The 24,426-nt window shown below is 41.7% G+C and overlaps 1 protein-coding gene and 2 long non-coding RNA genes across 9 annotated transcripts in view; 1 reads left to right on the top strand and 2 right to left on the bottom strand.

The window, feature by feature from the left end:
• The window catches only part of LOC123577826 (UDP-glucuronosyltransferase 3A2-like), a 29,420-nt gene extending 22,432 nt beyond the window's left edge, over positions 1–6,988 (bottom strand). The window contains exons 1-2 of one of the 4 annotated variants that reach the window (XM_045440124.1): positions 6,946–6,988; positions 1,190–1,291 (exon numbers count right to left, since the gene is read on the bottom strand). In XM_045440124.1, coding sequence (XP_045296080.1) covers positions 1,190–1,223 — 34 coding nt within the window. In that variant the 5' untranslated portion in view covers positions 1,224–1,291; positions 6,946–6,988. Of the gene's footprint in view, positions 1–1,189; positions 1,292–3,731; positions 3,837–3,919; positions 4,101–6,945 lie in introns of those variants that run through there. The other 3 variants (XM_045440116.1, XM_045440118.1, XM_045440131.1) reach the window with 3 other exon arrangements.
• LOC123577904 lies at positions 3,852–12,659 on the top strand. The gene is made up of 2 exons (XR_006702117.1): positions 3,852–3,965; positions 12,363–12,659. It is a non-coding gene; the product is annotated as an uncharacterized LOC123577904 (long non-coding RNA).
• Positions 7,082–16,901, bottom strand: LOC123577897. 4 transcript variants are annotated; one of them, XR_006702114.1, is made up of 5 exons: positions 16,124–16,901; positions 13,990–14,135; positions 8,333–8,606; positions 7,683–7,772; positions 7,082–7,128 (listed from the first exon to the last, which is right to left on the bottom strand). It is a non-coding gene; the product is annotated as an uncharacterized LOC123577897 (long non-coding RNA). The 4 variants fall into 4 exon arrangements; XR_006702115.1 differs by lacking the exon at positions 16,124–16,901 and adding an exon at positions 15,856–16,103; XR_006702113.1 differs by lacking the exon at positions 16,124–16,901 and adding an exon at positions 15,761–16,102.
• Between the last annotated feature and the right edge of the window lie 7,525 nt (positions 16,902–24,426).

The raw sequence follows: 24,426 nt of genomic DNA, 5'->3' as shown, positions 1-24,426 counted from the left end.
AGCCAGACACAAAAAGACAGATACTGTATATTTCTATTTAAATGAAATACCTAGAATAGCCAAATTTTTCGAGAAGTAAGGTACAGTAGTGGTTACCAAGGGCTTCGGGTAAAGGGTATTTGGCAGTTACTATATAATCAGTACAGAGTTCCTGTTTGTGATGATGAAAATGTTCTAGAGTGATGGTTGCACAACAATGTGAATGTACTTAAAGTCACTAAACTGTCCAAAACAAAATGTTTAGTGATCAATTTTATGCTGTGTATATTTTACCACAATAAATATCTTAGAAGAAATTTTCACAGTAAAAAAATTTTGTTTTTAATAAAATCTAAACAACAACAAAGGCTGATCACCTTCAAAATTTTATAATTTCTCAGAATTTTATTCCTCAAAGATGCTGATTAAAATTTAATCTTTTTTAAATCAAAGCCTGAGAAAACTACAGATTGAGCAATCCAGAGCTTAAAGTCCTAAAGCCACCCAACACTATTATTAACCTGCCATATGACCTTGGGCAATTCATTTCAGTTCTCTGGGTTGCTGATGTCTTGTCTGTCAACAGAGAAGAGTTGATAAGATTTCCTTGCTCATTTTGACTAACATTCATTGGATTCGATGATTCAGTTAAGAACATCCAACATCATTATCCACAAACTCACGGGCAGTCATTGATTTTTCAAGAAACAAAATCATCTCAATTATAGGATCTGATCTCACCTGCCTAAATAAGGGGCTTCCTGAGAGACCTTTCTTAAATTTCAGTTATCATAGGAAGAAAAGTAATCTCTGATATAAAAAAAAAAAGAATGATCCTTTCCTATTAGAAATCTTATATATGGATGAACACTTCTGTTCACATATTTTCAAGCTATGTTATGAAGTGCCATTTACCAAAATAACCTGTAATAATATGTGGACTGTTGGTTGGGATGAAGGTAAGGGAGGAAAATATGAGACGACAGAGTGTGGAGTGCTGGTAGACATAGCCAGCAAGTTTTACAACACCTTACTTAAATGCGCGCGCACACACACACACACACACACACACACACACACACTTTTCATTGTTTGGGTCCAATTAGATTTTAAAAACACTTTTCTGAGCCCATTTATGCAAAAGGCATTGTTGCTTCATTCTATACTTTGCATAGAGCAGAAGGAATCAAGGATTAGTGGGAAAAGATACCTGATATGAATGAATTCCCTCTCTGGTGAAGCATGGTGACATTATGACCATGATCTTGAAGAATCTGAGACACCCGGTCCAGCAGCAGATGATGGCTCCCACCTAGGAACAATTCACAACTGAATCTTTGTAATCATGAGAGTAGGGTGTGTGAAGTTGACGGGGTGATAGAGCCAAGACATGAGAGAGAACAGAAAGATGACAGTGAGTAGAGGAAGATCAGCTTCATCAGTCACGCTGCCCATCTCCATCTGGGTAAGGCACAGCCACTCACCCTGAGCCTACTTGCCCAAACCCTTGACCTTGGCAAACCTCCCTCTGATTCTTTTGTGTGACTCTGGTCACAAAAGTGACCAAACATCAGTGTGATGAGCCTCTCTGTGCTTAGGCTTTAAGGAGTTCCTGATTCTAAGCACATGCTGATTCTAGCCAGGCCTTATGGACACTTGGTGCCCTACAGAAATAACTGTACTGATGGAAAGTTTGGCACAGTGCTATATATGAGTGTGAAGGACTCCTAGCGGAAAATTAATCAGAGCATTTCTGGAATCCTTCTCTCTGGAAATTTAGGCTAATGTGAGGGCCAAAACATGGGAACTTAACATCAGTCCAGGAAAGAGCCACTGGAGCAAAGGAGAGAGAGACACCACTTAGAGCCAAAATTCTTCAGATTCAAATATATTTGGCAGGAGGCTTCTCAGTTGGGGTCTGCATTTTGCTGAATATCAAATTAAGGCATTCAGAATAATTGTGGACGCTTGCAGTGGAACTGCAGGATCCTGTATGCATGAGAGACTGAGACACCACCCATCCTAGAAATATCCTGGGATCCGAAGGAAACAGAGTATGATCCCATGGGGAGGTACAGTTTCTATCACATCAAGTTGTATCTAAAACCATATGCTACCAGGGGCCATTTTTATGGAATCTATGAGTCTCAGCAATAGTCAAAGCCAGACCACACGGGAAGGAATAGAATTTGCCCAAGCTGGGAACTGGGGGTTGTTTGGAAGATGAAGGTCCCATGATGATTGGGTCAGCTCACATGGATGTGGAACCACAGTAATAAAAAAGTTTAAAAAAGAACTACAGCAATAGTGTGCATCTAGTTTCTTATACTCTAGTTTTTAATAGCTATACTTGTGTTGCCCTGAGGTAACACAGATTACATAAAACATGAACCCTACCCCCTCAGACTCCCTGCTCTGACTCTACCTTTAACCCATGCAGGAAATGGATTCAGGAGAGAAGGCTTCCTGCACCTGTACAGACAGCCATTCCTAAAGGTCTTGGTGAGCACAGTGCATTCTGGAACAGAGGCAGGGCTTCAGTGCCTCCAAACCACACCTTCCTCCCCACCTCACAGAGTCCAGAGGACATGTACTTACAAGAAGGGAGGGAGTGCTTTTGTGTCACTGCTACTAACAATTGGAAAGAAAACTAAATGAATAAAAAAGGAATTCAAATGCAGTTACAGGGTTTCTTAAAGAGTGATTTTTAAAACTACCCACTAAAAGTGCATGAGATTGGAAGCTGTGAAAAGGCTGCTCCTGGGCTGAGAGCGCGGAGTAAATTCCTGCTGTGTGCCTTTAAGGAGGTCCAGTGTGCTCTGGCAAAGGTGTCGACCCTTAAGTTTCTTGTTCAGGAAAACACTGTGGGGGCTAAATGAGATGATTCGGCGTCCTTCCAGCTCTAAGATCCCCCCGATTCCCAGTGACCTATACAGTCAAGTGACCTAAAAGAGCCCCCTGTGAGTTGAAATACAATGTTGGGGAAGCTCCATCCTAGGATGACCCTTTATCCTGATATGATTTTCCTTTTCATCTGCTAGTCCCTTTGGTGCAAAAGTAAAGGAGATAAAACTGAGGCCACAAAATGCAAAATTAACAGTCCCTCAAGTCCTTCAAACACTTCCAGCCCCACGGGTGAAAAAGAGTGGGCACCGGAGAGACCTGAATGCCCAGGGTCCAGTCCCCAACCCTGGCCAGTTCTCTAGGTTTTCTCTGGATGAAAACACCCTCCTAACTGTTATTGAAATGCCTTCCCTTCTCCAATTGGCTCCCATGCAGCCTCAGAAAATCCGTGCTGCTGTCCCCGTGAGCTCTTCCCTGGGCCTCCAAGAGCCTGCAAATGCTCCCCCCACGACCCCGTCTCTGTTGACAATTGCTGCACACCCCTGAGAAGCTTAGGGTGAGCCTCTGAATGTCCAAACCGCCCTGGGGAAGACGCTGCCCTGCGTCTCGAGCACAGGGAGGGATCTCAAACCTCTTGCCCCATCCCTGTGCCTCGGAGAGCTAGTCTGAATAGGAAGAGAGAGGAAAGGGTATTCTACTTTCTCCAGAAGTATCTTCTTCACCCCTACATGAGGCAGGAGCTCCTCATGCCCCAACAACCCCCTCCCGCCTCTCCCTCCTGCAGCCTGGGACCCAAGCGCTGTCTGGAAAACCCCACAGAGTGACCCTTTGGCCCAGGACTATGTGCCTGAGCCTTCACGCAGGTGTCTGGGACGAGCCTGTGTCTGATTCTCCAGCCACACACTCACCCACCAAAGACAGGGTTAGGATCTTGGCGGCCTCAGAGAGCAGGAACCCAGGCAGAAGGAAGCCAGCTAGCAGCAGCACCCGCTGCCCTGCCATGCTCACTCCTGTACCAGCTGCGGAGCCCGGTCCTGTGCCCAGAGCCTGCACCCAGCGCCCCACACAGTAACCTGTGTGCCCTGGGGACACGCACTGCACTGGCAGCCAAGGAGATGCGCTGGCAGGCAGCTTGGGAAGAGGTGAGAGGTGGATCCTGCCTGTTGTCTCTTTCTGTCTGTGACTTCTTGCCCTTCTGCTCCTCCTCCCCGGGTGTTTGCTCCACTGGCTAATATGTCCTCACCCTCCCTAACCTCAGGCATCTGGAAGAAGGAAGGAGGGGTTAGTGAGCTCTCCTTAACCCCTCTCCTTCCATGGAATCACTACACTCTCTGCAGAGAGCATACTCTGAACCAGGAATGGCAGGGACTTCAGGAAGTCACTTCCAAGATAGTGCCACCCCCAGGTGACTCAGAACCGTCTCCATTTTAGAGACTCTTCCACGAATTTTCCCACCTCCTAACTGCACTATTGACCTCATACTGTCATCCCCATGCCCCATTTCCCCAGGTACCTGCTTAAAATCTCTGCGAGTCTTCCAATCTCAAGACACCGCTCCCTGGAAGGAGTTGTGTCTACTCTCTAGAAGTCAATCCCCAAGAGAAGTCCACCTATCATTCCTGGACTGTATTCTGAGGACCTCTTAAGGAGGTCATTTATTTATGAAGACGTGCTAGAGTCCTAACTCTACAAGTCCAAGTCTTTACCTGAAGGTTTGAACCTCTACTGCTGAGACTATAATTCCAATGAGCATCATAAAATAGGACTCGGGATATTTCCACAGTCTCCTCAGGCACAAACTGAGGACATCTTGTCATTCTGACTCTTTGCAATGTCAGCCCTGGGAAGGACAGGGCATGCAAGCCCCAGAAGGCATTTTTGCATTTTCTATCCTCAAAACAAGACTGGCTCTTATAAAGGATTTCGGTGCAGCTTCCCTTACAGCCTTGAGTTGTCAGGTGACAGAATTCTGGGGAAGGAGGATGGAGTCTCTTTTCCAAGTGGAGGGGTACGATAATTCTGGAAGACTTTTGCTTTCCATGAGGCAGGGGCTCCTCTTGCCCCAACAAGATAGATTGACAAGAGTTTGCAGGAAAAGCAAAGAGAAAATGAAAAAGTTTGTCAGGTGCCTGTTTTCAGTGTTATAGTGGGTGGCGGAGGCAGGAGTGAGGGAAACAGCCTGAGAAGGGACTGGACATAGAGGCTGGAATGGTTCAGGCTGATGCTCCTCCAACAGGGGCATGACAAAGAAGGTGGCTTCAAGGCTTAAAATATGAGGGCCACTGGTCCAAATTACCGTGGGAACAAAATCATACAACAGCCCTGCCTGACTGGCAAATAAAGAAGGCCATACGGGCTGAATAAAGAATTCTAATTTTAGGAAGAAGCCAATGAGCAGGTATTTACAACAAAATTAGCACATGGATATGATATGGATAACAGGAGTTGCCAGAACTGGTGGGAAGCTCATAAGAAACGGTAACACCCCCCCCCCCCAATATGGCATCCCCCAAGCCTACACTTGGCTTCGGGCCTTCAGCTTCAGGGCCCACACAGCCACCTGGCCACCACACTCAACAGCTTCCCACACAGCCACACAGTGCCCAGGGTGACCATCAGCAGGGACAATAAGACATTCAGGAGGTACGTTCATGCCACAGTTATTGGAAAGTGTGGGCCTGAGTTGTGCTACACCCCCTACCTGGAGGATGTGGTAGATCCAGCCCACCAGCCCCTGGTGGGGGTGGGGGGCTCAGGGTGCAGGAGCATCTGATGGTGCCGGGGCCACCGCTGCTGAAACGTACAGGTTGGCAGAGACAGAGGGTTGGTGGCAACATTAGATGGCAGGTTCTCAGCAGCTTAGGCTGAACAGAGAAGGCTGGTTTTCAGGTAATTATAACCTGGCCTGCAAATTACCAGCTGGATGCCTTAAAGAGTTTAATTTTATTAAAACTCCTGTGTGCACAGAATCCAATTTAATGCTGAAAGGTAAAGTTGCCCTTTATCAGTCCCTACATTCATGGAGTTTATGATCTACTAGACCAAAAGATACCTATATGGTTGCTAGGTGTGCTTATTGCTAACAAAGCGCCACTGTTTATAATCCTTTCAGTGGACAGAACTAGGAAATATATGGCTATAGAGGTAGATATCAAGATCCTATATTTATTTCTCTGCCTATAGATGTTGTAGCTATGTCTACTAGTCAGAAAAAATTATGAATTCATACTGATATCTCAATTCAATATATCACAGGGGTTGTTCTAATCTTCCTCATTTCCACATTTGTAATTGTCTTTTCCTAATGTAAGAAACAACATCAATACATTTCCTCATTTGCTCAGTCCTATCATGCCTAGAAAGTGAGGTCAAATACACTACCCCACACAACTGTAAAAAACCTACTCAGTAGACAAGTTTTGTTTGCAGTTCTTTCTGTATTTAGACTGAATATACATAATTGACCCTTGAACAGATGGGTTTGAACTGCACATGTCCACGAATATGTGGATTTTTTTCAATAAATACAGTTTAGTACTATAAGTATATTTTGCTTCCTTATGATTTTCTAATAACATTTCCTTTTCAGTTTTGCTCATTCACTTTGGGATTTCACACAGACTATGGAGGGAAAGAATAAAAAATAGTGGTTGCCTCACAGTCAGATTTATAGCCTCAAATATTTAGTCTGTATAAATGCAGTTTGGTTGTTGTTGAAAATGCAAATTACCAGGATTCAAACCTGGAGATTCTATGCAGTAGTTCTTGGGTGGGGCTTAGAATCCGTATTTTTAATAAGCATCTCAAGTGAACCTGACAAAGATGGGCTAAGAACCACACTTTGAGGAAAACTAATGCAGAGTGTGACCTGCATAATCCTGAAACACCAGTGTGGAAGGGTAATGGCTCACTGGAGTTGTATATATGTATACTGGGGTTGGGTTGGGAAAGGCTCTGACAAGGCAGCATATACAACTGATGAGATACCCATAGTAGAGCACCAATTGTTTCAGTGCTCCCAGGGCCCATATATCACCTTATTTCTCCGAAAAATGAAATATTTCTTGTCAAATACATGAAGTGAGCAAATTATTTGAAAAAAAAAAAAAAAACGCAACTTACTGGGGTGCCTGGGTGACTCAGTCTGTTTAGCGTCCGACTTCGGCTCAGGTCATGATCTCGTGGTTCGTGAGTTCCAGCCCCGCATCAGGCTCTGTGCTGACAACTCCCAGCCTGGCACCTGCTTCAGATCTGTGTCTCCCTCTCTCTGCTCCTCCCCTGCTCGCACTCTGTGTGTGTCTCTCTCTCAAAAATAAATAAACATTAAAAAAAAATTTTTTTAAACACAACTTACCAAACTGACACTAGAAGAATTAGAAATTTTAAGTAACTTCAAATAGGTAATTTAAATTTCAATTTTTTAATAAAAATTGAATTCAGAATCAAAAGATTTCTAAAAAGACACCTATAGAAGCATAACCTCATAAATACAATAAAGAACATCAGACAGTTCTTCACTCAGCCCCAGAAATCCATGTGACATAGTTTTATGAGGCCTTTAAAATATTTTAAAATAGAATCCAGCAATATATCGAAAAACATAATACATCATCACCAATTCTTTTATCCAAGGATGCAAGGTCAATTTAACAGTCAAAAACTAATCATTATAATTCACCACAATAATAGAGTAAAAAGGAAGTATCACATGATCTCCTCAATAAATGCAGAACAAATCTTCGACAAAATTCAACACTCTTTTCTTATAAAAACTCTGCATGGCTAGGAATAGAAAGTAATCTCTTCAATATGATAAAAGGCATATGGTGAAAAAAATCTTGTACTGTAATCATACTTACTGGTAAAATATTGAACTCTTTCCACCTAAGACAGGAACAAAGTAGAGATGTCAGCTCTCACCACTTTTATTCAACATCATGGTTTAAACTCTAGCCAGGACAATAAAACAAGAAAAATGGGTAAAAGAAATAATGAATGGAAAGAAAATGTTCTCAGTTTTATGAGACACTATTATCTATATAGAAAACCCTATGGAAGCTACAAAATAACCCAATAGAGTCTAATAAGTGAACTTGTTAAAATTTCAGGACTCAAGGCTGATATATAAAAGTCAACTGTATTTCTATATAATACCAAAAGCATTTGAAAATTGAAATATAGGGGTGTCTGGGTGGCTTAGTCAATTAGGCATCTGATTCAGTTCAGGTCATGAACTCACACTTTGTGAGTTCAAGCCCTGCATCAGGCTCTGTACTGACAGCTCGGAGACTGGAACTTGCTTTAGATTCTGTGTCTGTCTCTCTCTCTCTGCCCCTCCCCTGCTCACGTTCTTTCTCTTTCTCTCAAAAATAAACATTTAAAACATGTTAAAAGAAAATTTTAAAAAACCTAGATTTACCCCTTGTCTGAGCAATTGCCATCTGTGCACTAATGACACCATCATGAGGGTGATTCCTCATGTCCAATGGGGCACAAAGGTTTTACTTACCTGAAGTATTGGCTCATCAGGTTTGGCCATTAAGTGTCCAACATACACAGTGTTGGGAAGCTGTGGCCAGGCAAAGGCAAAGACAAATCCAAAGCCAAAACTAACAAACCCCAGCTCTGCTTTCAGTTGAAGATGAAATAGCTCTGACCTAGAGCCTTCTGGGAAATGTTCCTTGATAGTGTCATCAAACTGAGTATGAATATATACCATTTGCTCAAGGTTGAAATGAAGAACGTCAGAGAGTTCTTCACCTGGTCTCAGAAATCCATGTGACCTGTCAGGGAGGACATGCAAGACACAGGTTCAGACAGCCCAAAATTGATATTCCAAATGTGCTAGTAAAGAGGCCACAGACAGCCTTCCAAGTTTCTCAGCAACCAGGAAAGTGTAACGATCCTATAGCATCAACCACCACTAGGTCAAAACTCTCATTCTTTAAGGAGCCCATAATATCTGTCCTTCCTAACAAATGACTACACTGAGTTGTGTCATGAAGCTACATGACCTTTAAAAGGTTTGTAAATGAGCTCCTGCAAAAAAAGAAAAAAAAAGAAGTGAGAGATATTCAATATTCACAAATGGTGTTAATCTTCCAACACACTAAAGAATCTTCACACCAGAAGTGAACACCCAGAAAGCACTTTTGGCAGCAACCTGTTCTACTGCTCTCTCCTGAGAACTTTCTGATCCAGATACTGGTCCTTTCATGACCTCCAAATCTACCATGGCATTTTTCTGTTTTTTCTTTGCTACAATTCTTTCTGATGCTTAGAATGTTCCTGCTTTCTTCCTCTTCCTTTCTTCCCCTCATCAAAATCCTACCCATCTTTTGGCGCTCTTCCTGCTGTGGGACATATTACCAGCTATGGCTGGTGTCTCTGATCTCTCTCCATTGGTTGAATCCTGAAGCTCATCCATGACGTTCTGTAAGACCTCCAATTATATGCAAACTTTGTTGTTTTTTTTTTTACATTTTTATTTATTTTTGAGAGGCAGAGAGAGACAGGGTGTGAGTGGGGGAGGGCCAGAGAGAGAGGGAGTCACAGAATCCGAAGCAGGCCCCAGGCTCTGAGCTGTCAGCACAGAGCCCAACGCGGGGCTTGAACCCACGAACCGTGAGATCATGACCTGAGCCGAAGTTGGACACCCAACCAACTGAGCCACTCAGGTGCCCGGCAAACTTTGTTCTTAAATATACCTGTGTGTAGGACTTGTTTTCCCGCAGCTGTGAGCGTCCTGATGACAGGGTCTCATGAACACAAGTGAAAAAAAAGCTTTTTCCATTGGAGAAACCACTGTAAAAGCTGTGTGTTAGTGACATCTGCTGGTTTCTTGCTTTCAACTATTGGACCAATGGATGTCTTCACACTCCACTGGCAACAAATCCTTCAAAAGGGTGACTGGTGCTTGGGGTTCCCACTTAAGGGCCAGTGAATGAGGATTTTGTACCTTTACCTCCCTCTCAGGGCCTCTTCTATGATGCAGATTCCAACAACCCTGCTGAAGATTAATGTCCTGTGTCAGCTTTTACTTGAGGATTTACTTTGTTTTATTGGGGATTCATTTACTTTTCTTTTAATAATGGTTAAACATGTGCTATGGTTTATACAACATTTGACAAATGCCGCACCAAAGTGATTCTGCACTGATGATTCAGGATGCAGAATATGGGCTGAAAAATGAGATTCCTACTACTCATGCCCAGGATTTAGGCACTTGACTTATGAACTGAAGATCAGCAATCAGCTGCATGATCTCCTTTCACTAAAGTGAAGGTCCAACACTTAGAGAGAATCTCTGGAGAGTGGTGAAGGGGAAAACAGAAACATGGCTCCAGGAGGAAGGTCTCTACTCTGTGTGCTATAGGGGAGCGTTACAAATATATCTATGCCTGGACTTCACCATAAACAGTTTAGAGACTTTCTGAAAGTGAACCCCAAACATAAGCATTTGTTCAAAGCTCCTCAGGTAATTCTAATATGCAGCCAGGGTTCAGAAGTGCCCTCCTGAGAGACAGAGAAGGCAAATATGCATTTATCCTAACATAAGGACACAGGGTATACCACCATTCATGCCTATTTAAATGGCTCAACTATTTCTAAAATTGGTTCTGGATGGATGCCTGGGTGGCTCAGTTGGTTAAGCCTCCAACTGTTGATTTTGGCTCAGGTCATGATCTTACGGTTCATGAGATTGAGCCCTGCGTTGGGCACAGAGACTGACCAGGATCCTCTCTCTCCCTCTCTCTGTGCCCCTCCCCAGCTCGCACTCTAAATAAAAATAAATAAATAAACAAACATTAAAAAAATAAAATTGGGGGTGCCTGGGTGGCTCAGTCCATCAAGTGTCAGACTTCCGCTCAGGTCATGATCTCATGGTTCATGGATTCGAGCCCCACGTTGGGCTCTGTGCTGACAGCTCAGAGCCTGGAGCCCACTTCAGATTCTGTGTCTCCCTCTCTCTCTGCCCCTCCCCTGCTCTCTCTCTCTCTCTCTCAAAAATAAATAAACATTAAAAAATTTTTTTTAATAATAAAATTGGTTCAGAGAAAAGAAGATGGAATGAAATAATGTTGGGACAAAAAGTGGTTAAAAGTGCTGTTTCAATGAAGAAAATACTTTCTATGAGGATAATTACTGACAATTACTGGGGACAAGAGAGAGGAATTTGTTTTGTCACTTCAGCAGTGTGATGAGCAGGGCAGCCTTCTTCCAAAAGGTCACAAGATTATGAGGAGAAAATAAATGCGGCCAAATGGGCAGTCATTTTAGGTTATAGTAAGTTTGATGAGGGTGTTCTGATTGGATTGGAGGGTGGGGGGTGCAGGCAGACAACTACTTTAAGCCAGAGAGAGAAGAGTCCAAGAAGCCTTCTTGAATCCAACGATCAAGTCAAGATAATTTTCCCAGTTATATCTGGGACGATATCAAAGGTTTCAATAACTATAAAAAACTAGTCAAGGAAGATGTAACTTATAATTTGGCCTAGTATTTTTATACATCTTGATCTTTAGGTAGTGTAATTAAATGTTTACTTTCTGCCTACTGTATGCCATACACTATGATAGGTTCTGTGGATCTCCTAGTGTGCAAGGAAAACATGATCTTTGCTCTCATGGACCTTACGGTTTGACAGGGAAAGCAGATATTGAGAAAATCATTACAAGGAAAAAATTACCAGTGTGTTAAGTGTTTAAAAAGAAAGAGTAGGCATTATGAAGTGTACAAACAACGTAATTAGCTTAGCAGTTAGTACAGTAATTCTATGTGCTACTACCAATTTCACATATGTTGGTGGGGATACATTTTAAAAATTAAGCTTTTAAAATAAATGTTTAAAGGGGTACCTGCCTGGCTCAGTCGGTAGAGCACGCAACTCTTGATCTCAGGGTTGTGAGTTCAAGCCCTACATTTGGCATGGAGCCTTAAAAAAGAAAAAAAAAATTAAGTAACACAGGGACTAGTTTTGAGAAATTCAAGACATTTGGTATACATTTTTGGAAATTAGCACATGAAAATAGGAACACCTGGGTGGCTCAGCCAGTTAAGTGTCCAACTCTGGATTTTGGCTCAGGTCATGACCTCATGGTTCATGACATCAAAACGCACATAAGGGTCTGCGCTGGCAGTGCGGAGCCTGCTTGGGATTCTCTCTCTCCCTCTCTCTTCCCCTCTCCTGCTCGTGCTTTCTTTCTCTCTCCTCTCTCTCACTCAAAATAAGTTTAAAAAACTTAAAAAAAGAGAGAAAGAAAATATAAACATTAACAATATGAGAGAGAAAAGACTTGCATAAATAGTGTTAGGCTCTGTAGGTCGCACTCGAAAAGTGTATGTTCCCTGCTAAATCTAGTTGGAGGATGGGAGAACAGAGGGAATACTTTTCATTTGTTTAGGCCTGTTTTGTTTTGTTTTGTTTGTTTGGTTTTGTTTTGTTTCTGTGCCTATTGGCCAGTCTCTCAACTCCCTCCAATATTCTCTCAATAGGATTTTCAATAAGGTCAACTTATTGACTAATTTTTTTTTCCCCCCAGAGATGTTCTTTCTGGATTCTTCTATCAATTCAACCTGGACCAACTGCTTTCCAGGCCAACTGCACAGCTGATACCTTAGGACAAATCTTAACACTCTCTTGTTTTGCCACTTCTATATACTTACCCTTCATCTTCCTCTTTCTTGGTCACCCCATTGTTCTGCTGCGACTAAACTCTGTAATAACTTCTTAAGAAGTGGTATATGAAAAGGAAAACCTTTGAGACTATTTTACTGTCAAGTCTTGTTGGGTTTTCTGTGTCCACTGCTGTATGTCAATGCTAAAAAGTTTGATGCCATTCTGAGTCCTACTCATCACTGCAGTATATCAAAACATTTAGGTTGCTTTTAAAATAGTTTTTTTTTTTTTAAGTTTATATTTACTTTGAGAGAGAGACAGCACATGTGAGTCAGGGAGGGGCAGAGAGAGAGAGAGGGAGAGAGAGAATCCTAAGCAGGCTCTAGACAGTCAGTGTGGAGCCCCATACGGGGCTCAAACCTTCTCTGTGGGATCATGTGGGAACTGTGAGATCATGACATGAGCTGAAATCAAGAATCAAACACTTAACTGACTGAGCCACCCAGGCACCCCAAAACATTTAGATTGCTTTTTATTAACCACTGCTATTCTGAAATGTCACCATGATTTCCCCTGGTGTAGGTCATTTTTTTTATTCTTTGTGTTGAATGCAGGTGGGATCTTTCAGTATGGAGCTGCACGTATTTTAGTTCTGGAAATTTTTCTTGTATTAGTTGTTTGATAAGTTTCTCCTGCAATTTTGCTGTTTTCTTTTCCTGGATTGTTATCAGAAAAATCATTGTGATGGGGTGCTTGGGTGGCTCAGTTGGTTAAGCATCCGACTCTTGATCTCTCAGCTCAGGGTCTTGATCTTAGGGTCTTGAGTTCAAGCCCCAGGTTGGGGTCCACACTGGGCATGGAGCCTACTCTAAAAAAAAAAGAGAAATCATCTTGATCCAATCTCCACAAATTATACACAAGGTTTCATGCAACATAAAGCAGTATTTTGTCAAATTGATCTGGAAACGTGTGCGAAGGGTTTGCATGAATGGGTTGAAGACAGAAGTGAGAGGATGTGAGATGGAGGGATGCAGAAGATGATGAGGAGAGTGAAACAGTGTTTCAAACTTTCTTATGCTAGAGTTATGGTTTAAGATGGACTTTGAAATAAACACAGATACCACACACATATCATTTTCATTGTAATAACTCAGTAGAACTAAAATGAAGTTTTGCTGAACATTTAACATATGCAAGGTTTATCACCTATGGTAGGAGGGTCCAAACAGTATTGTCCAATATGGCAGCCATCAGCTACATGTGGCTATTGAACACTTGAAATGTGTCTAGTGTGAATTGTGAAATACACACCAGATTTCAAAGACTTAACACAAACAAATGTGAACTATCTCATTAATAATTTTTATATTGTTTACATGTTGAAATGATATTTTGGATATATGACTTTCAATAAAATGTATGATGAAAATTAGTTTGACCTGTTTTTATTTTTCATGTGTCTTCTGGAATATAAATACATCATGGGGCTTGCATTTATAGCTCATGTTGTATTTCTATTGGACAGAACATGGAATAGAAAGACAGGATACCTAATGTGAACGAAAGTCCATTCTGTTGAAGTAAGATCACATCATGCCCATGGTCTTGAAGAATCTGAGATACCTGGGCCATCAGTACATAATGGCTTCCCCTTGGGAACAGGGCTTCATTTTTGTGAGGTCCATGAAGAGAAAGGCTAGGGTGGGAGGGTAGGGAAACAGAGAAGCTTCAGGATAAACCTTCGCTGGATGGTGAGCAGAAGGAAAGCTTCATCTGCCTCTTCATTTCCTATATGGGCAACCCCGCCCTGGACCCTCAGAGTCCTCATGCAGAATGATTCCTGACTCTCTGAGCCCTCACCTGCCGCAACTCTCCTCTAGTTTCCCTGTCCTGTGACCCAGAATGATAGCTAGAGAGGAAAAGGTTAGGACTTGCGGCCCCTGGATGTAGAGAAAACACATATTTTAAAACAGTGCTGGGAACATCTGACCATGAGAGAAAGTCCCTCGGACTTAAAGTTTTTCTTAAGAATGTAACAAACACTACCTACTCCCTCCGCCACTCACGTTTCCCACAGAAATGAACAACTCAGCACCTACAGTTATCAGGCCAACAAAGGAAAAAAAAGTTGGGGGGGGGGATGGACCAAAACCGTATTAAACAAAGTCCCTTGCCCATAGTTGGGGGCATTCACTTTCAAACGTCCCCTCTCTGTAAAGAGAGCTTTCATACTATTCTTACTTTCTAATCTTATATTCTAATAAACTTTTGCCTACTGCTCATTTTATTTTGTGTCCACTTCTTCGTTTTTCCAGGTGGGGAGACAATAAATTCTGAGGAAGTGAGGTAAAAAAAAAAAAAAAATCCTGCAACGGGAGGGGCTCTATCCATGACAATGTGATAAGTTCTTGAGGACTTACTTAGAGCTTAAAGCATTCTTCTTTCTAGGAAATAGATTACATTTTTTAAAAGGTCAAGCCCATTGGGGCACCTGGGTGGCTCAGTCAGTTGAGTGTCTGACTTAGGCTCAGATCATGATCTCACTGGTTGGTGGGTTTGAGCCCCACAATGAGCTCTGTGCTGACAGCTCGGAGCCTGGAGCCTGGAATTCTGTGTCTCCCTCTCTCTCTGACCCTACCCCCCTCATACTCTGTCTCTAACATAAATATTAAAAATAAAAAAAAATTTTTTAAGGTCATGCCCCTTAATCAAGCTCCAAAACCTAATTCCACTTGGTGGTATACCTACGACTTCCTATAGCAGACAGCAGATCAGGGGTATCCTAGATACCCAAAGAGCAGGGGTATCCTTCTCTTTGGGAATTTTTGCTACAGTGGAAACCAGAAAGTGGCTGGAAAGTGAGCCCAGGAGGCAGTCATGGGGCGGAGGTGGAACTAGTCCTTAAAACTAGAAACTTCCTTTAAGTGTAAATGCTTTGTGCGGGGGGCGGGGTGGGGGGTACTTATTTTGGGTCTGAGCTTGGCTCCATTAAGAATTCAGACGTGGTGGGTGTGAAAATAAAGGAAACCTTTAAAGTAGAGCGAGGAAGCCCTGAAGGGGGAGCTCTCACGCACGCACCACACAGCCCACGGAAGCAGCAGGAAGAAGGAAGATCATGGTTTCCACCACGGGAGGCACTTTTCACACGGTTGTTTTTTTTTATCTCCTGCCTTTAAGAAAAGGAAAGGAGCTCTCAACCTGCCCCAGCTGCCTGCAAGCAATGAGAAACTGCCCCAGTCTCAAACTATTGTTCTTCTCCAAGGAACTTTTGTTCAGAATAAACCCTCCCCAATTTCCTCCTCAGACCTAATAAAAGCTGACCTTCTCTTCGTCTCTTGGGCTTCGCCATAGGTTCCTTGTCCTGAATTGTAGTTCCTTTGCTATCTCCACATACATTCATTCATTTTTTTGCTTACATAACATTGCTCTTTGCTCTGTTTAAAGTTAACGAGCGGTCCCTGCAGCCCGTCCTCACTCCCGCGCCAGAACTCGGCCGGACCAGATTGACGTGAAGGAGCGACGGAAGGCTGGCGGAGACCGCCTAGGGCAAAGGGCACAGTCCTCCTCTCCGGCGCCCGCCTGCAGTCACCTTCCGCTGGCGCGCGGCGGCGCAGACTCCGGGGCTTCCTCAGCCCAGCCGCGGAGGGGCGGCCCAAGCGCGCGCGCTGCCCGCCCGGCACTCACCCAAAGAGGACGCGGCCGGGATTTGGGCGACTTCCGGCAGCAAGAGCCCCGGCGGCAGCAACGCCAGAAGCAGCGCGGTCGGCCCTGCGCTACTCGCGCGCGCGGTGCCCGCCACGCCGGACGCTGTGCTGCGCCGTGGGCCTGGCACCGCATGGGGGCCGAACTCCAGGCTGCAGGACCCGAGGGCGGGGTGCCTTCTCCGACCGGGTCGGAGTCAAGGGTCTGGCCTGGCTTCTTTCCCCCGCCCCTGCTCGGCCCTTTGATAGCTATTGGGGCCCACCTCTTTGGCCCTGCCTAGAAATCCGGGGTTGGAGGGTCTGCATGAAAATCTCGTGAGGACAGGCTCCTCCTTGAAGTGGGCAGGTGAAACTCAGCAGCGCTAGCCTGGAATGCTAACTCAGGATACCCGGATTCTTCTTTTCGTATCCCAGGGTCCCTGTTTTTGGACCTTTCTTCTGACTTTTGGGTGCCCATTGCCCTTCTTACTAATTCTAATAGTCACACATACCTGATCTCCAATTCTCCCCTTCTTCCCCCAGAGGATGGCGATGCTGTTTAAACCTCACCCCAGAGGTGTTGATGTTTTAACAATATCCCACTCAAGCCCCCGTACCTCCGATAATTAGCAGTAGCACAAATCGGGCGGGGATGGCGACTGAGTAAATTCACCCATTCAACACAAATTTATTGAACACTTAGTATGGGTCAGGCAAGAGTGGGTCTGCAAACAAAACAAAAATCATTCCTCACGGAACTTCTGTTACGGAGATGAGTACAGTATTGGCAATAGTATGTTAGGTAGTGCTAAGTTTTAAGGAAAAAAAATTAAGTAGGGATGGCCCCTCTGAAAGATGACTTCCAGATAAGGCTCTGAAGGAAGAGGATGAGCTTGGCAACAAAGATGTTCGCTGTTTCTTAATAAATGAGTGTCTGCTATGGGGCAGCACTATGCCTTGCCTTGCTTTGCCTTTCTTCCCTCCCTCCCTTCTACCTTTCTTTCCTACCTTCCTAACTTTTTTTTTTTTTTTTTTTTTTTTTTTTTGGTGTTAAGGTAGCATCATTTATTTTGGCATTTTCAAATACATTATTTGATTATAATCCTCACAACCACCCTGATGAGCTCTGTTATAAACGATCTCACTCCCCAACTTTTTCTGACAAAGGAATCTGAGGTTCAGGTTTACTGGGAGTCTCTGACTTAACCAGGATTCAGGGGATCCAAACACCATATTAAGAAATGCCACTTTCTTATCGATTCTTACAGTAAGATGTATATTTTTGGTGTTTTTTAAATGTTTATTTATTTTTGAGAGAGAGAGAAGGGGGCAGAGAGGGAAGGGGCAGGGAGAGGGGGAGACAGGGAATCCCAATCAGGCTCCACACTATCATCGCAGAGTCCAATGATGGGCCTGAACTCCAGAACCCGGAGATCATGACCTGAACCTAAACCAAGAGCAGGGGGCTTAATGGACTGAGCCACCCAGGAGCTCCTCTATATTTTTGGATCTTCCACATACATAACCATCAAAATCAAGGTAAATAAAATTTTCCTTCTTCTTTTCTCATCCTTAGGCCTTTTATTTCTCTTGTCTTATAATTATGGAACATACAATGCTGAATAGAAGTGCTGATAGTAGGCAACCTTGGCTTGTTCTGGATCTGAAAGGTAAAGCCTGTAGCATTAAGGATGATATCTGCAGTAGTTTTAGGTTCCTCTTTATATGTATACATGTGTATATATACATATATAGATACTCATCCTTTATAAAAAAATGTTCTTTTAAAAAATGGGACTTTAAAAATATATAAATGAATTTTATCAAAATGTTTTCAGCATTTGAGATGATGATGTGATTTTGCTGTTTTCAACTATTAATGTGATTTACAGAAACTGACTTTTTAAAATCTTTTACATTTTGAAATAGAGACATTCAGAAAAGTGCATACGATACAAATGTATATTGTGTATAGTGTATAATGTATATAGTTGATAAGTAGAGACATGCTTGTAAAAAACACCCAAGTGAAGAAATTTGTTGCCCTTAGTAACCCTAAGCCCCTCTGAGCTATACCCTTGAATGTCTATTCCTCCCAGAAGCACTACTCTGACTTAAATGTTAAATCACTTCACGTGACTTTACAATGTGCCCAACTATGTGTGCATTTCTAAACAATAAAGTTTAGTTTTTGCCTGTTTTTGTTCTTTTGCTGTTTTGAATTGGATTTTTTGGTCATTCCAACTTTCCTGTATTTGAAGCTATTTCCTATTTCTATTCTTTCAATGACGACCAGAGAGATTATAGCATGCATCCTTAACAAAGTCTAGCTTAAGCGATATCTTCATTCCTTCTGCATGTTACCATGAGCTTAGAACACTATAATGCAGCTTCCCCCACTCCCAATTTATATGGTAAATTATATAATTTAATTCTCTCTAAAGATGTTAACATTACAAAATAAAATGCACATATAGCAAAGCACACATAACTACTCAACACTACTCAACAATTCATTACAAAGTGAACACCTATAAAATTGCCACTCTACAGGGGCACTTGGGTGGCTCAGTCGGTTGAGTGTCTGACTTTGGCCCTGGTCATGATCTCATGGTTCCTGAGTTCAGGCCCCACATCAGGCTCTCTGCTGTCAGCCTGTCAGTGCAGAGCCCACTTCAGATCCCCTGTTCCCCTCTCTCTGCCCCCATCCCCACTTGGGCTCTCCTCAAAATCAGTAAATATTAAAAAATAAAAATAAGTGCCACTCTACAAAGAGAACACAGGCAATGCAGAAGCTTCTCTTGCGCTGCACTTCAATCACTAATCCCTTCCTCCTCCTCAAAGTTAAGCAATAGTCTGACATCTATGGTTATTTCTTCCTTAATTTTCTTATGGTTTTACTACAAAGCATTCATGTTTTTACTATACTTGGTTTTGGCTGCTTTTGAAGTTTGTCTAAGTGTAATCACACTATATTACTTTTTCATGTCTACCTTCTTTTGATACACATTTTGTTTCATCTATGTTGTTGCATAGCTGCAATTAACTCATTTTCATTTGTTTTTTTTTTTTTTAATTTTTTTTTTCAACGTTTATTTATTTTTGGGACAGAGAGAGACAGAGCATGAACGGGGGAGGGGCAGAGAGAGAGGGAGACACAGAATCGGAAACAGGCTCCAGGCTCTGAGCCATCAGCCCAGAGCCCGACACGGGGCTCGAACTCACGGACCGCGAGATCGCGACCTGGCTGAAGTCGGACGCTTAACCGAGTGCGCCACCCAGGCGCCCCTCATTTGGTTTTTTATGTACATATCCATCATGTTGGATAAATAAATCTATTCTGTTTATTGAACTGTTTATGGCTGAGGCTATTATGAATAATGCTATGAACATTCTTGTATGTTTTCTTGTGCACATACACATTTTTGTGTGATATATATATTCATTGCCAAGCCCAAAGTCACCTGTTTTCTGTTATCTTCTAGAAGTTTTATAGTTTACAGTTTCAGATTTATGATTCATTTTGAGTTAATTTTTGTGAAAAATGTAAAGTCAGCAGTGTCTAGTTTCAGCCCCCCCCCCCCCACCCCCGTGGCTATTCAGTTGTTTCAGCATCATTTGCTGAAAAGACTATCCTTCCTCCATTGAAGTACCTTCATTCCTTTGTCAAAGATCAATTGTCTATATGTGGGTCTATTTCTGGGCTTTCTATTGTGTTTAACTCATCTGTCTAGTCTTTTGTCAATCCCACAATGTTTTGATTACTGTAGCTGCATAGTAAGTTTTGAAGTTGGGTAGTGTCAATTCTCTGACTTTTGTTCTTCTTCAACATTGTGTTGGCTTTTCTGGGTCTCTTGCTTCACCATATAAACTTTGGAATTAGTTTGTCAATATCCACAAAATAATTTATTGGGATTTTTATTGGGATTGCATTGACTCTGTAGGTTGGGAAGAACTGACATCTTGAGAGTGTTGACTCTTCTCTCCATGAACATGGAATCTCTCCAGTTATTTAGTTCTTTACTTTCTTTCATCAGTTTTGTACTTTTCCTCATATACATCTCATATATACTTTGTCAGATTTATACCTAAATAGCTCATTTTGGGGTGTGCTAATGTAAATGGTATTGTGTTTTTAATTTAAATTTCACTTGCCCATTGGCTATATGGGAAAGTGATTGACTTTTGCATATTACTTTATACCCTGCAAACTTGCTATAATAATCACTTATTCCAGGAGGGTTTTGTCAATTCTTTTAGATTTTCTACATAGACACCATGTCATCTGCTAACAAAGACAGCTTTATTTCTTCCTTCCAAATCTGTGTATCTTTTGTTGCCTTTACTTGTCTTAAATTGCATTAGCTAGGACTAATATAAATGGTATTGTTTTTTATTTAAAACTTTTATTTAAATTCTACTTAATGCAGGGGTGCCTGGGTGGCTCAGTCCGTTAAGCGTCTGACCTCAGCTCAGATCATAATCTTGCAGTTCATGAGTTTGAGCCCCGTGCCAGGCTCTGTGCTGACAGCTCAGAGCCTGGAGCCTGCTTTGGATTCTGTGTCTCCCTCTCTCTCTGCCTCTCCCCCACTCATGCTCTGTCTCTGTCTCTGAAAAATGAATGTTAAAATTGTTTTAAAAACAACTTCTATTTAATACAGATGGTAAAATGGGTTTCAGGTGTAGAACTTAATGACTCATCACTTACATATAACACCTAGTGCTCATCACAAGTGCCCTCTGTAATACCCATCACTCATTTAGCCCATTCCCCACCCACCTCTCTCCATCAACTCTGTTTTTCTATACATAAGAGTCTCTTGTGGTTTGCCTCCCTATTTTTATCTCATTTTTCCTTCCCTTTCCTTACGTTCACGTTGTAAATTCCACATATGAGTATTTGTCTTCCTCTGATTTTATTTTGCTTAGCAGAACACACTCTAGCTCTATTCATGTCGTTGCAAATGGCAAGATTTCATTCTTTTAATGGCTGAGTAATATTCCATTGTGGGTATGCATGTATACATATATACACCACATCTTTATCCATTCATCAGATGATAGACATCTGGACTCTCTCCACAGTTTGGCTATTGTTGATAATGCTGCTATAAACAACAACCTCTTTGACCTCAGCCACAGCAATTTCTTACTTGACACATCTCCAAAGGCAAGGGAATTAAAAGCAAAACTGAACTATTGGGACCTCATCAAGATAAAAAGCTTCTGCGCTGCAAAGGAAACAATCAACAAAACTAAAAGGCAACCAACGGAATGGGAAAAGATATTTGCAAATGGCATATTGGATAAAGGGCTAGTGTCCAAAATCTATAAAGAACTCACCAAACTCCACACCCGAAAAACAAATAATCCAGTAAAAAAAAGGGCAGAAGTCATGAATAGACACTTTTCCAAAGAAGACATCCAGATGGCCAACAGACACATGAAACGATGCTCAATGTCATTCATCATCAGGGAAATATAAATCAAAGCCACACTGAGATACCACTGGTATCTCACACTGGTCAGAGTGGCTAAAATGAACAAATCAGAAGACTACAGATGCTGGAGAGGATGTGGAGAAACAAGAACCCTCTTGTGCTGCTGGTGGGAATGCAAACTGGTGCAGCTGCTCTGGAAAACAGTATGGAGGTTTCTCAAAAAATTAAAAATAGAATTATCCCATGACCCACCAATAGCACACTGCTAGGAATTTACCCAAAGGATAGACACAGGAGTGCTGATGCATAGGGGCACATGTACCCCAATGTTTATAGCAGTGCTTTCAACAATAGCCAAATTATGGAAAGAGCCTAAATGTCCATAAACTGATGAATGGATAAGGAAGATGTGGTTTATATATACAATGAAATACTACTTGGCAATGAGAAAGAATGAAATCCTGCCATTTACAGCAACGTGAATGGAACTGGAGGGTATTATGCTAAGTGAAATAAGTCAGTCAGAGAAAGACAGATACCATGTTTTCATTCATATGTGAATCTTGAGAAACTTAACAGAAGATCATGGTGGGGGGGGGGGTGGGAAGGGAAGGGGGAAAATAGTTACAAACCTAGAGGGAGGGAGGCAAACTGTAAGAGACTCTTAAATAGAACAAACTGAGGTTTGATGGGGCAGGGGGGAATGGGAGAGAGGGGAAAGTGGGTGATGGGCATTGAGAAGGGCATTTGTTGGGTTGAGCATTGGGTGTTGTATGGAAGCCAATTTAACAATAAATTATATTAAATAAATAAATAAGATAATGCTGCTATAAACATCGGGGTGCATATACGCCTTTGAATCTGTATTTTTGTATCTTTTGGGTAAAAACCTAGTTGTGCAATTACTGGGTCATAGGGTACTTCTATTTTTAACTTTTTGGGAAATCGCCATTGTTTTCCAGAGTGGCTGCACCAGTTTACATTTTTATGTTTCTGTCAGTCATCTGGATGTCTTCTTTGGATGCCTGTTCATGTCTTCTGCCCATTTCTTAACTGGGTTGTTTTTGGGTGTTGAGTTTGATAAGTTCTTTATAGATTTTAGATACTAATCCTTTATGAGATATATCATTTGCAAACATCTTCTCCCATTCTGAAGGCTGCCTTTTAGTTTTGTCGATTGTTTCCTTTGCTGTGCAGAAGCTTCTAATCTTGATGAATGAAGTTCTAATAGTTCATCTTTGCTTTTGTTTCCCTTGCTTCAGGAGTTGTGTCTAGTAAAAAGTTGTTACAGCTAAGGTCAAAGCAGTTACTGCCTGTGTTCTCCGCTAGGATTTTGATGGTTTCCTGTCTCATATTTAGGTGTTTCATCCATTTTGAATTTATTTTTGTGAATAGAGTGGTCCAGTTTTCCCAACACCATTTGTTGAAGAGACTTTTTTCCATCAGATGTTCTTTCCTGCTTTGTCGAAGATGAGTTGACTATATAGTTGTGGGTCCATTTCTGGGTTTTCTATTCTGTTCTTCTGATCTATGTGTCTGTTTTTGTGCCAGTACCATACTGTCTTGATGAATACAACTTTGTATTGTAGTTTGAAGCCTGGACTTGTGATGCCTCCAGCTTTGCTTTTCTTTCTTAAGATTGCTTTGGCTATTTGGGGTCTATTTGGGGTCTTTTGTGGTTTCATACAAATTTTAGGATTGCTTGTTCTATTTCTGGGAAGAGTGCTGGTGGTATTTTGATAGGGATTGCACTAAATGTGTAGATTGCTTTGGGTAGTATAGACATTTTAAATAATATTTGTTCTTCCAATCCACAAGCATGGAATGCTTTTCCATTTCTTTGTGTCCTCTTCAATTTCTTTCAGAAGTGTTCTATAATTTTCAGAGTACAGATCTCTTACCTCTTTGGTTGGGTTTATTCCTAGGTATCTTACGGTTTTTGGTCCAATTGTAAATGGGATTGATTCCCTAATTTCTCTTTCTGCTGCTTCATTATTGGTGTATAGAAATGCAACAGATTTCTGTACATTGATTTTATATCCTGTGACTTTGTTAAATTCATGTATCAGTTCTAGTAATTTTTTGGTGGAGTCTTTCAGGTTTTTTACATAGAGTATCATGTCATCTGCAAATAGTGAAAGTTTGGTTTCTTCCTTGCTGATTTGTATGTCCTTTTACTTTTTGTTGTCTGATTGCTGAGTTTAGGACTTCCAGTACTATGTTAAGTAACAATGGTGAAAGTGGGCATCCCTGTCTTGTTCCTAAATGGCATTATGTTTTTAATTTCAAACTTCAATTTATAAAGGAAAGCAACTCTCTTTTCTTAGCCTAGCTAATGGTTTCACCAATTTTATTGATATTTCCAAGCACCCAGCTTTTGGTTTGTTGATTTTCCTTATTGTTTTCCTGCTTTAAATTTCATTGACTTCTAATTTTTATAACAGTTACTTATTTTAGGGGCGCCTAAATTTAGGTTTAGCAACCAACTTTGGCTCAGATCATGATCTCGCAGTTCATGGGTCTGAGCCCCATGTTGGGCTCTGTGCTACAGCTCAGACCCCGGAGCCGGCTTCAGATTCTGAGTCTCCTTCTCTGTGCCCGTCTCCCACTCATGTTCTTTCTCTCAAAAATAAATGTCAAAAAAAAATTTTTTTTAAAAACACAATTACTTATTTTAACTATAAACACAGGATAAAGTAATGTAGAACCTAAAGCACATTTAATTATTTATCTTAAAATATTTTGTTTGTAATACCTGTTAATATATTTATAAGAAACAAAGAAAGCTTCAGGCTCCTTAAGAGTTTAATCTCTTAGGATAGTATGAAAAGATGGTATGAAATCAAACGCATAATCTGCAAAATTC

Source organism: Leopardus geoffroyi, chromosome A1, assembly GCF_018350155.1.
Source record: "Leopardus geoffroyi isolate Oge1 chromosome A1, O.geoffroyi_Oge1_pat1.0, whole genome shotgun sequence".
Classification (NCBI taxonomy): Eukaryota; Metazoa; Chordata; class Mammalia; order Carnivora; family Felidae; genus Leopardus; species Leopardus geoffroyi.
This window is presented reverse-complemented; position numbering and strand designations above follow the sequence as displayed.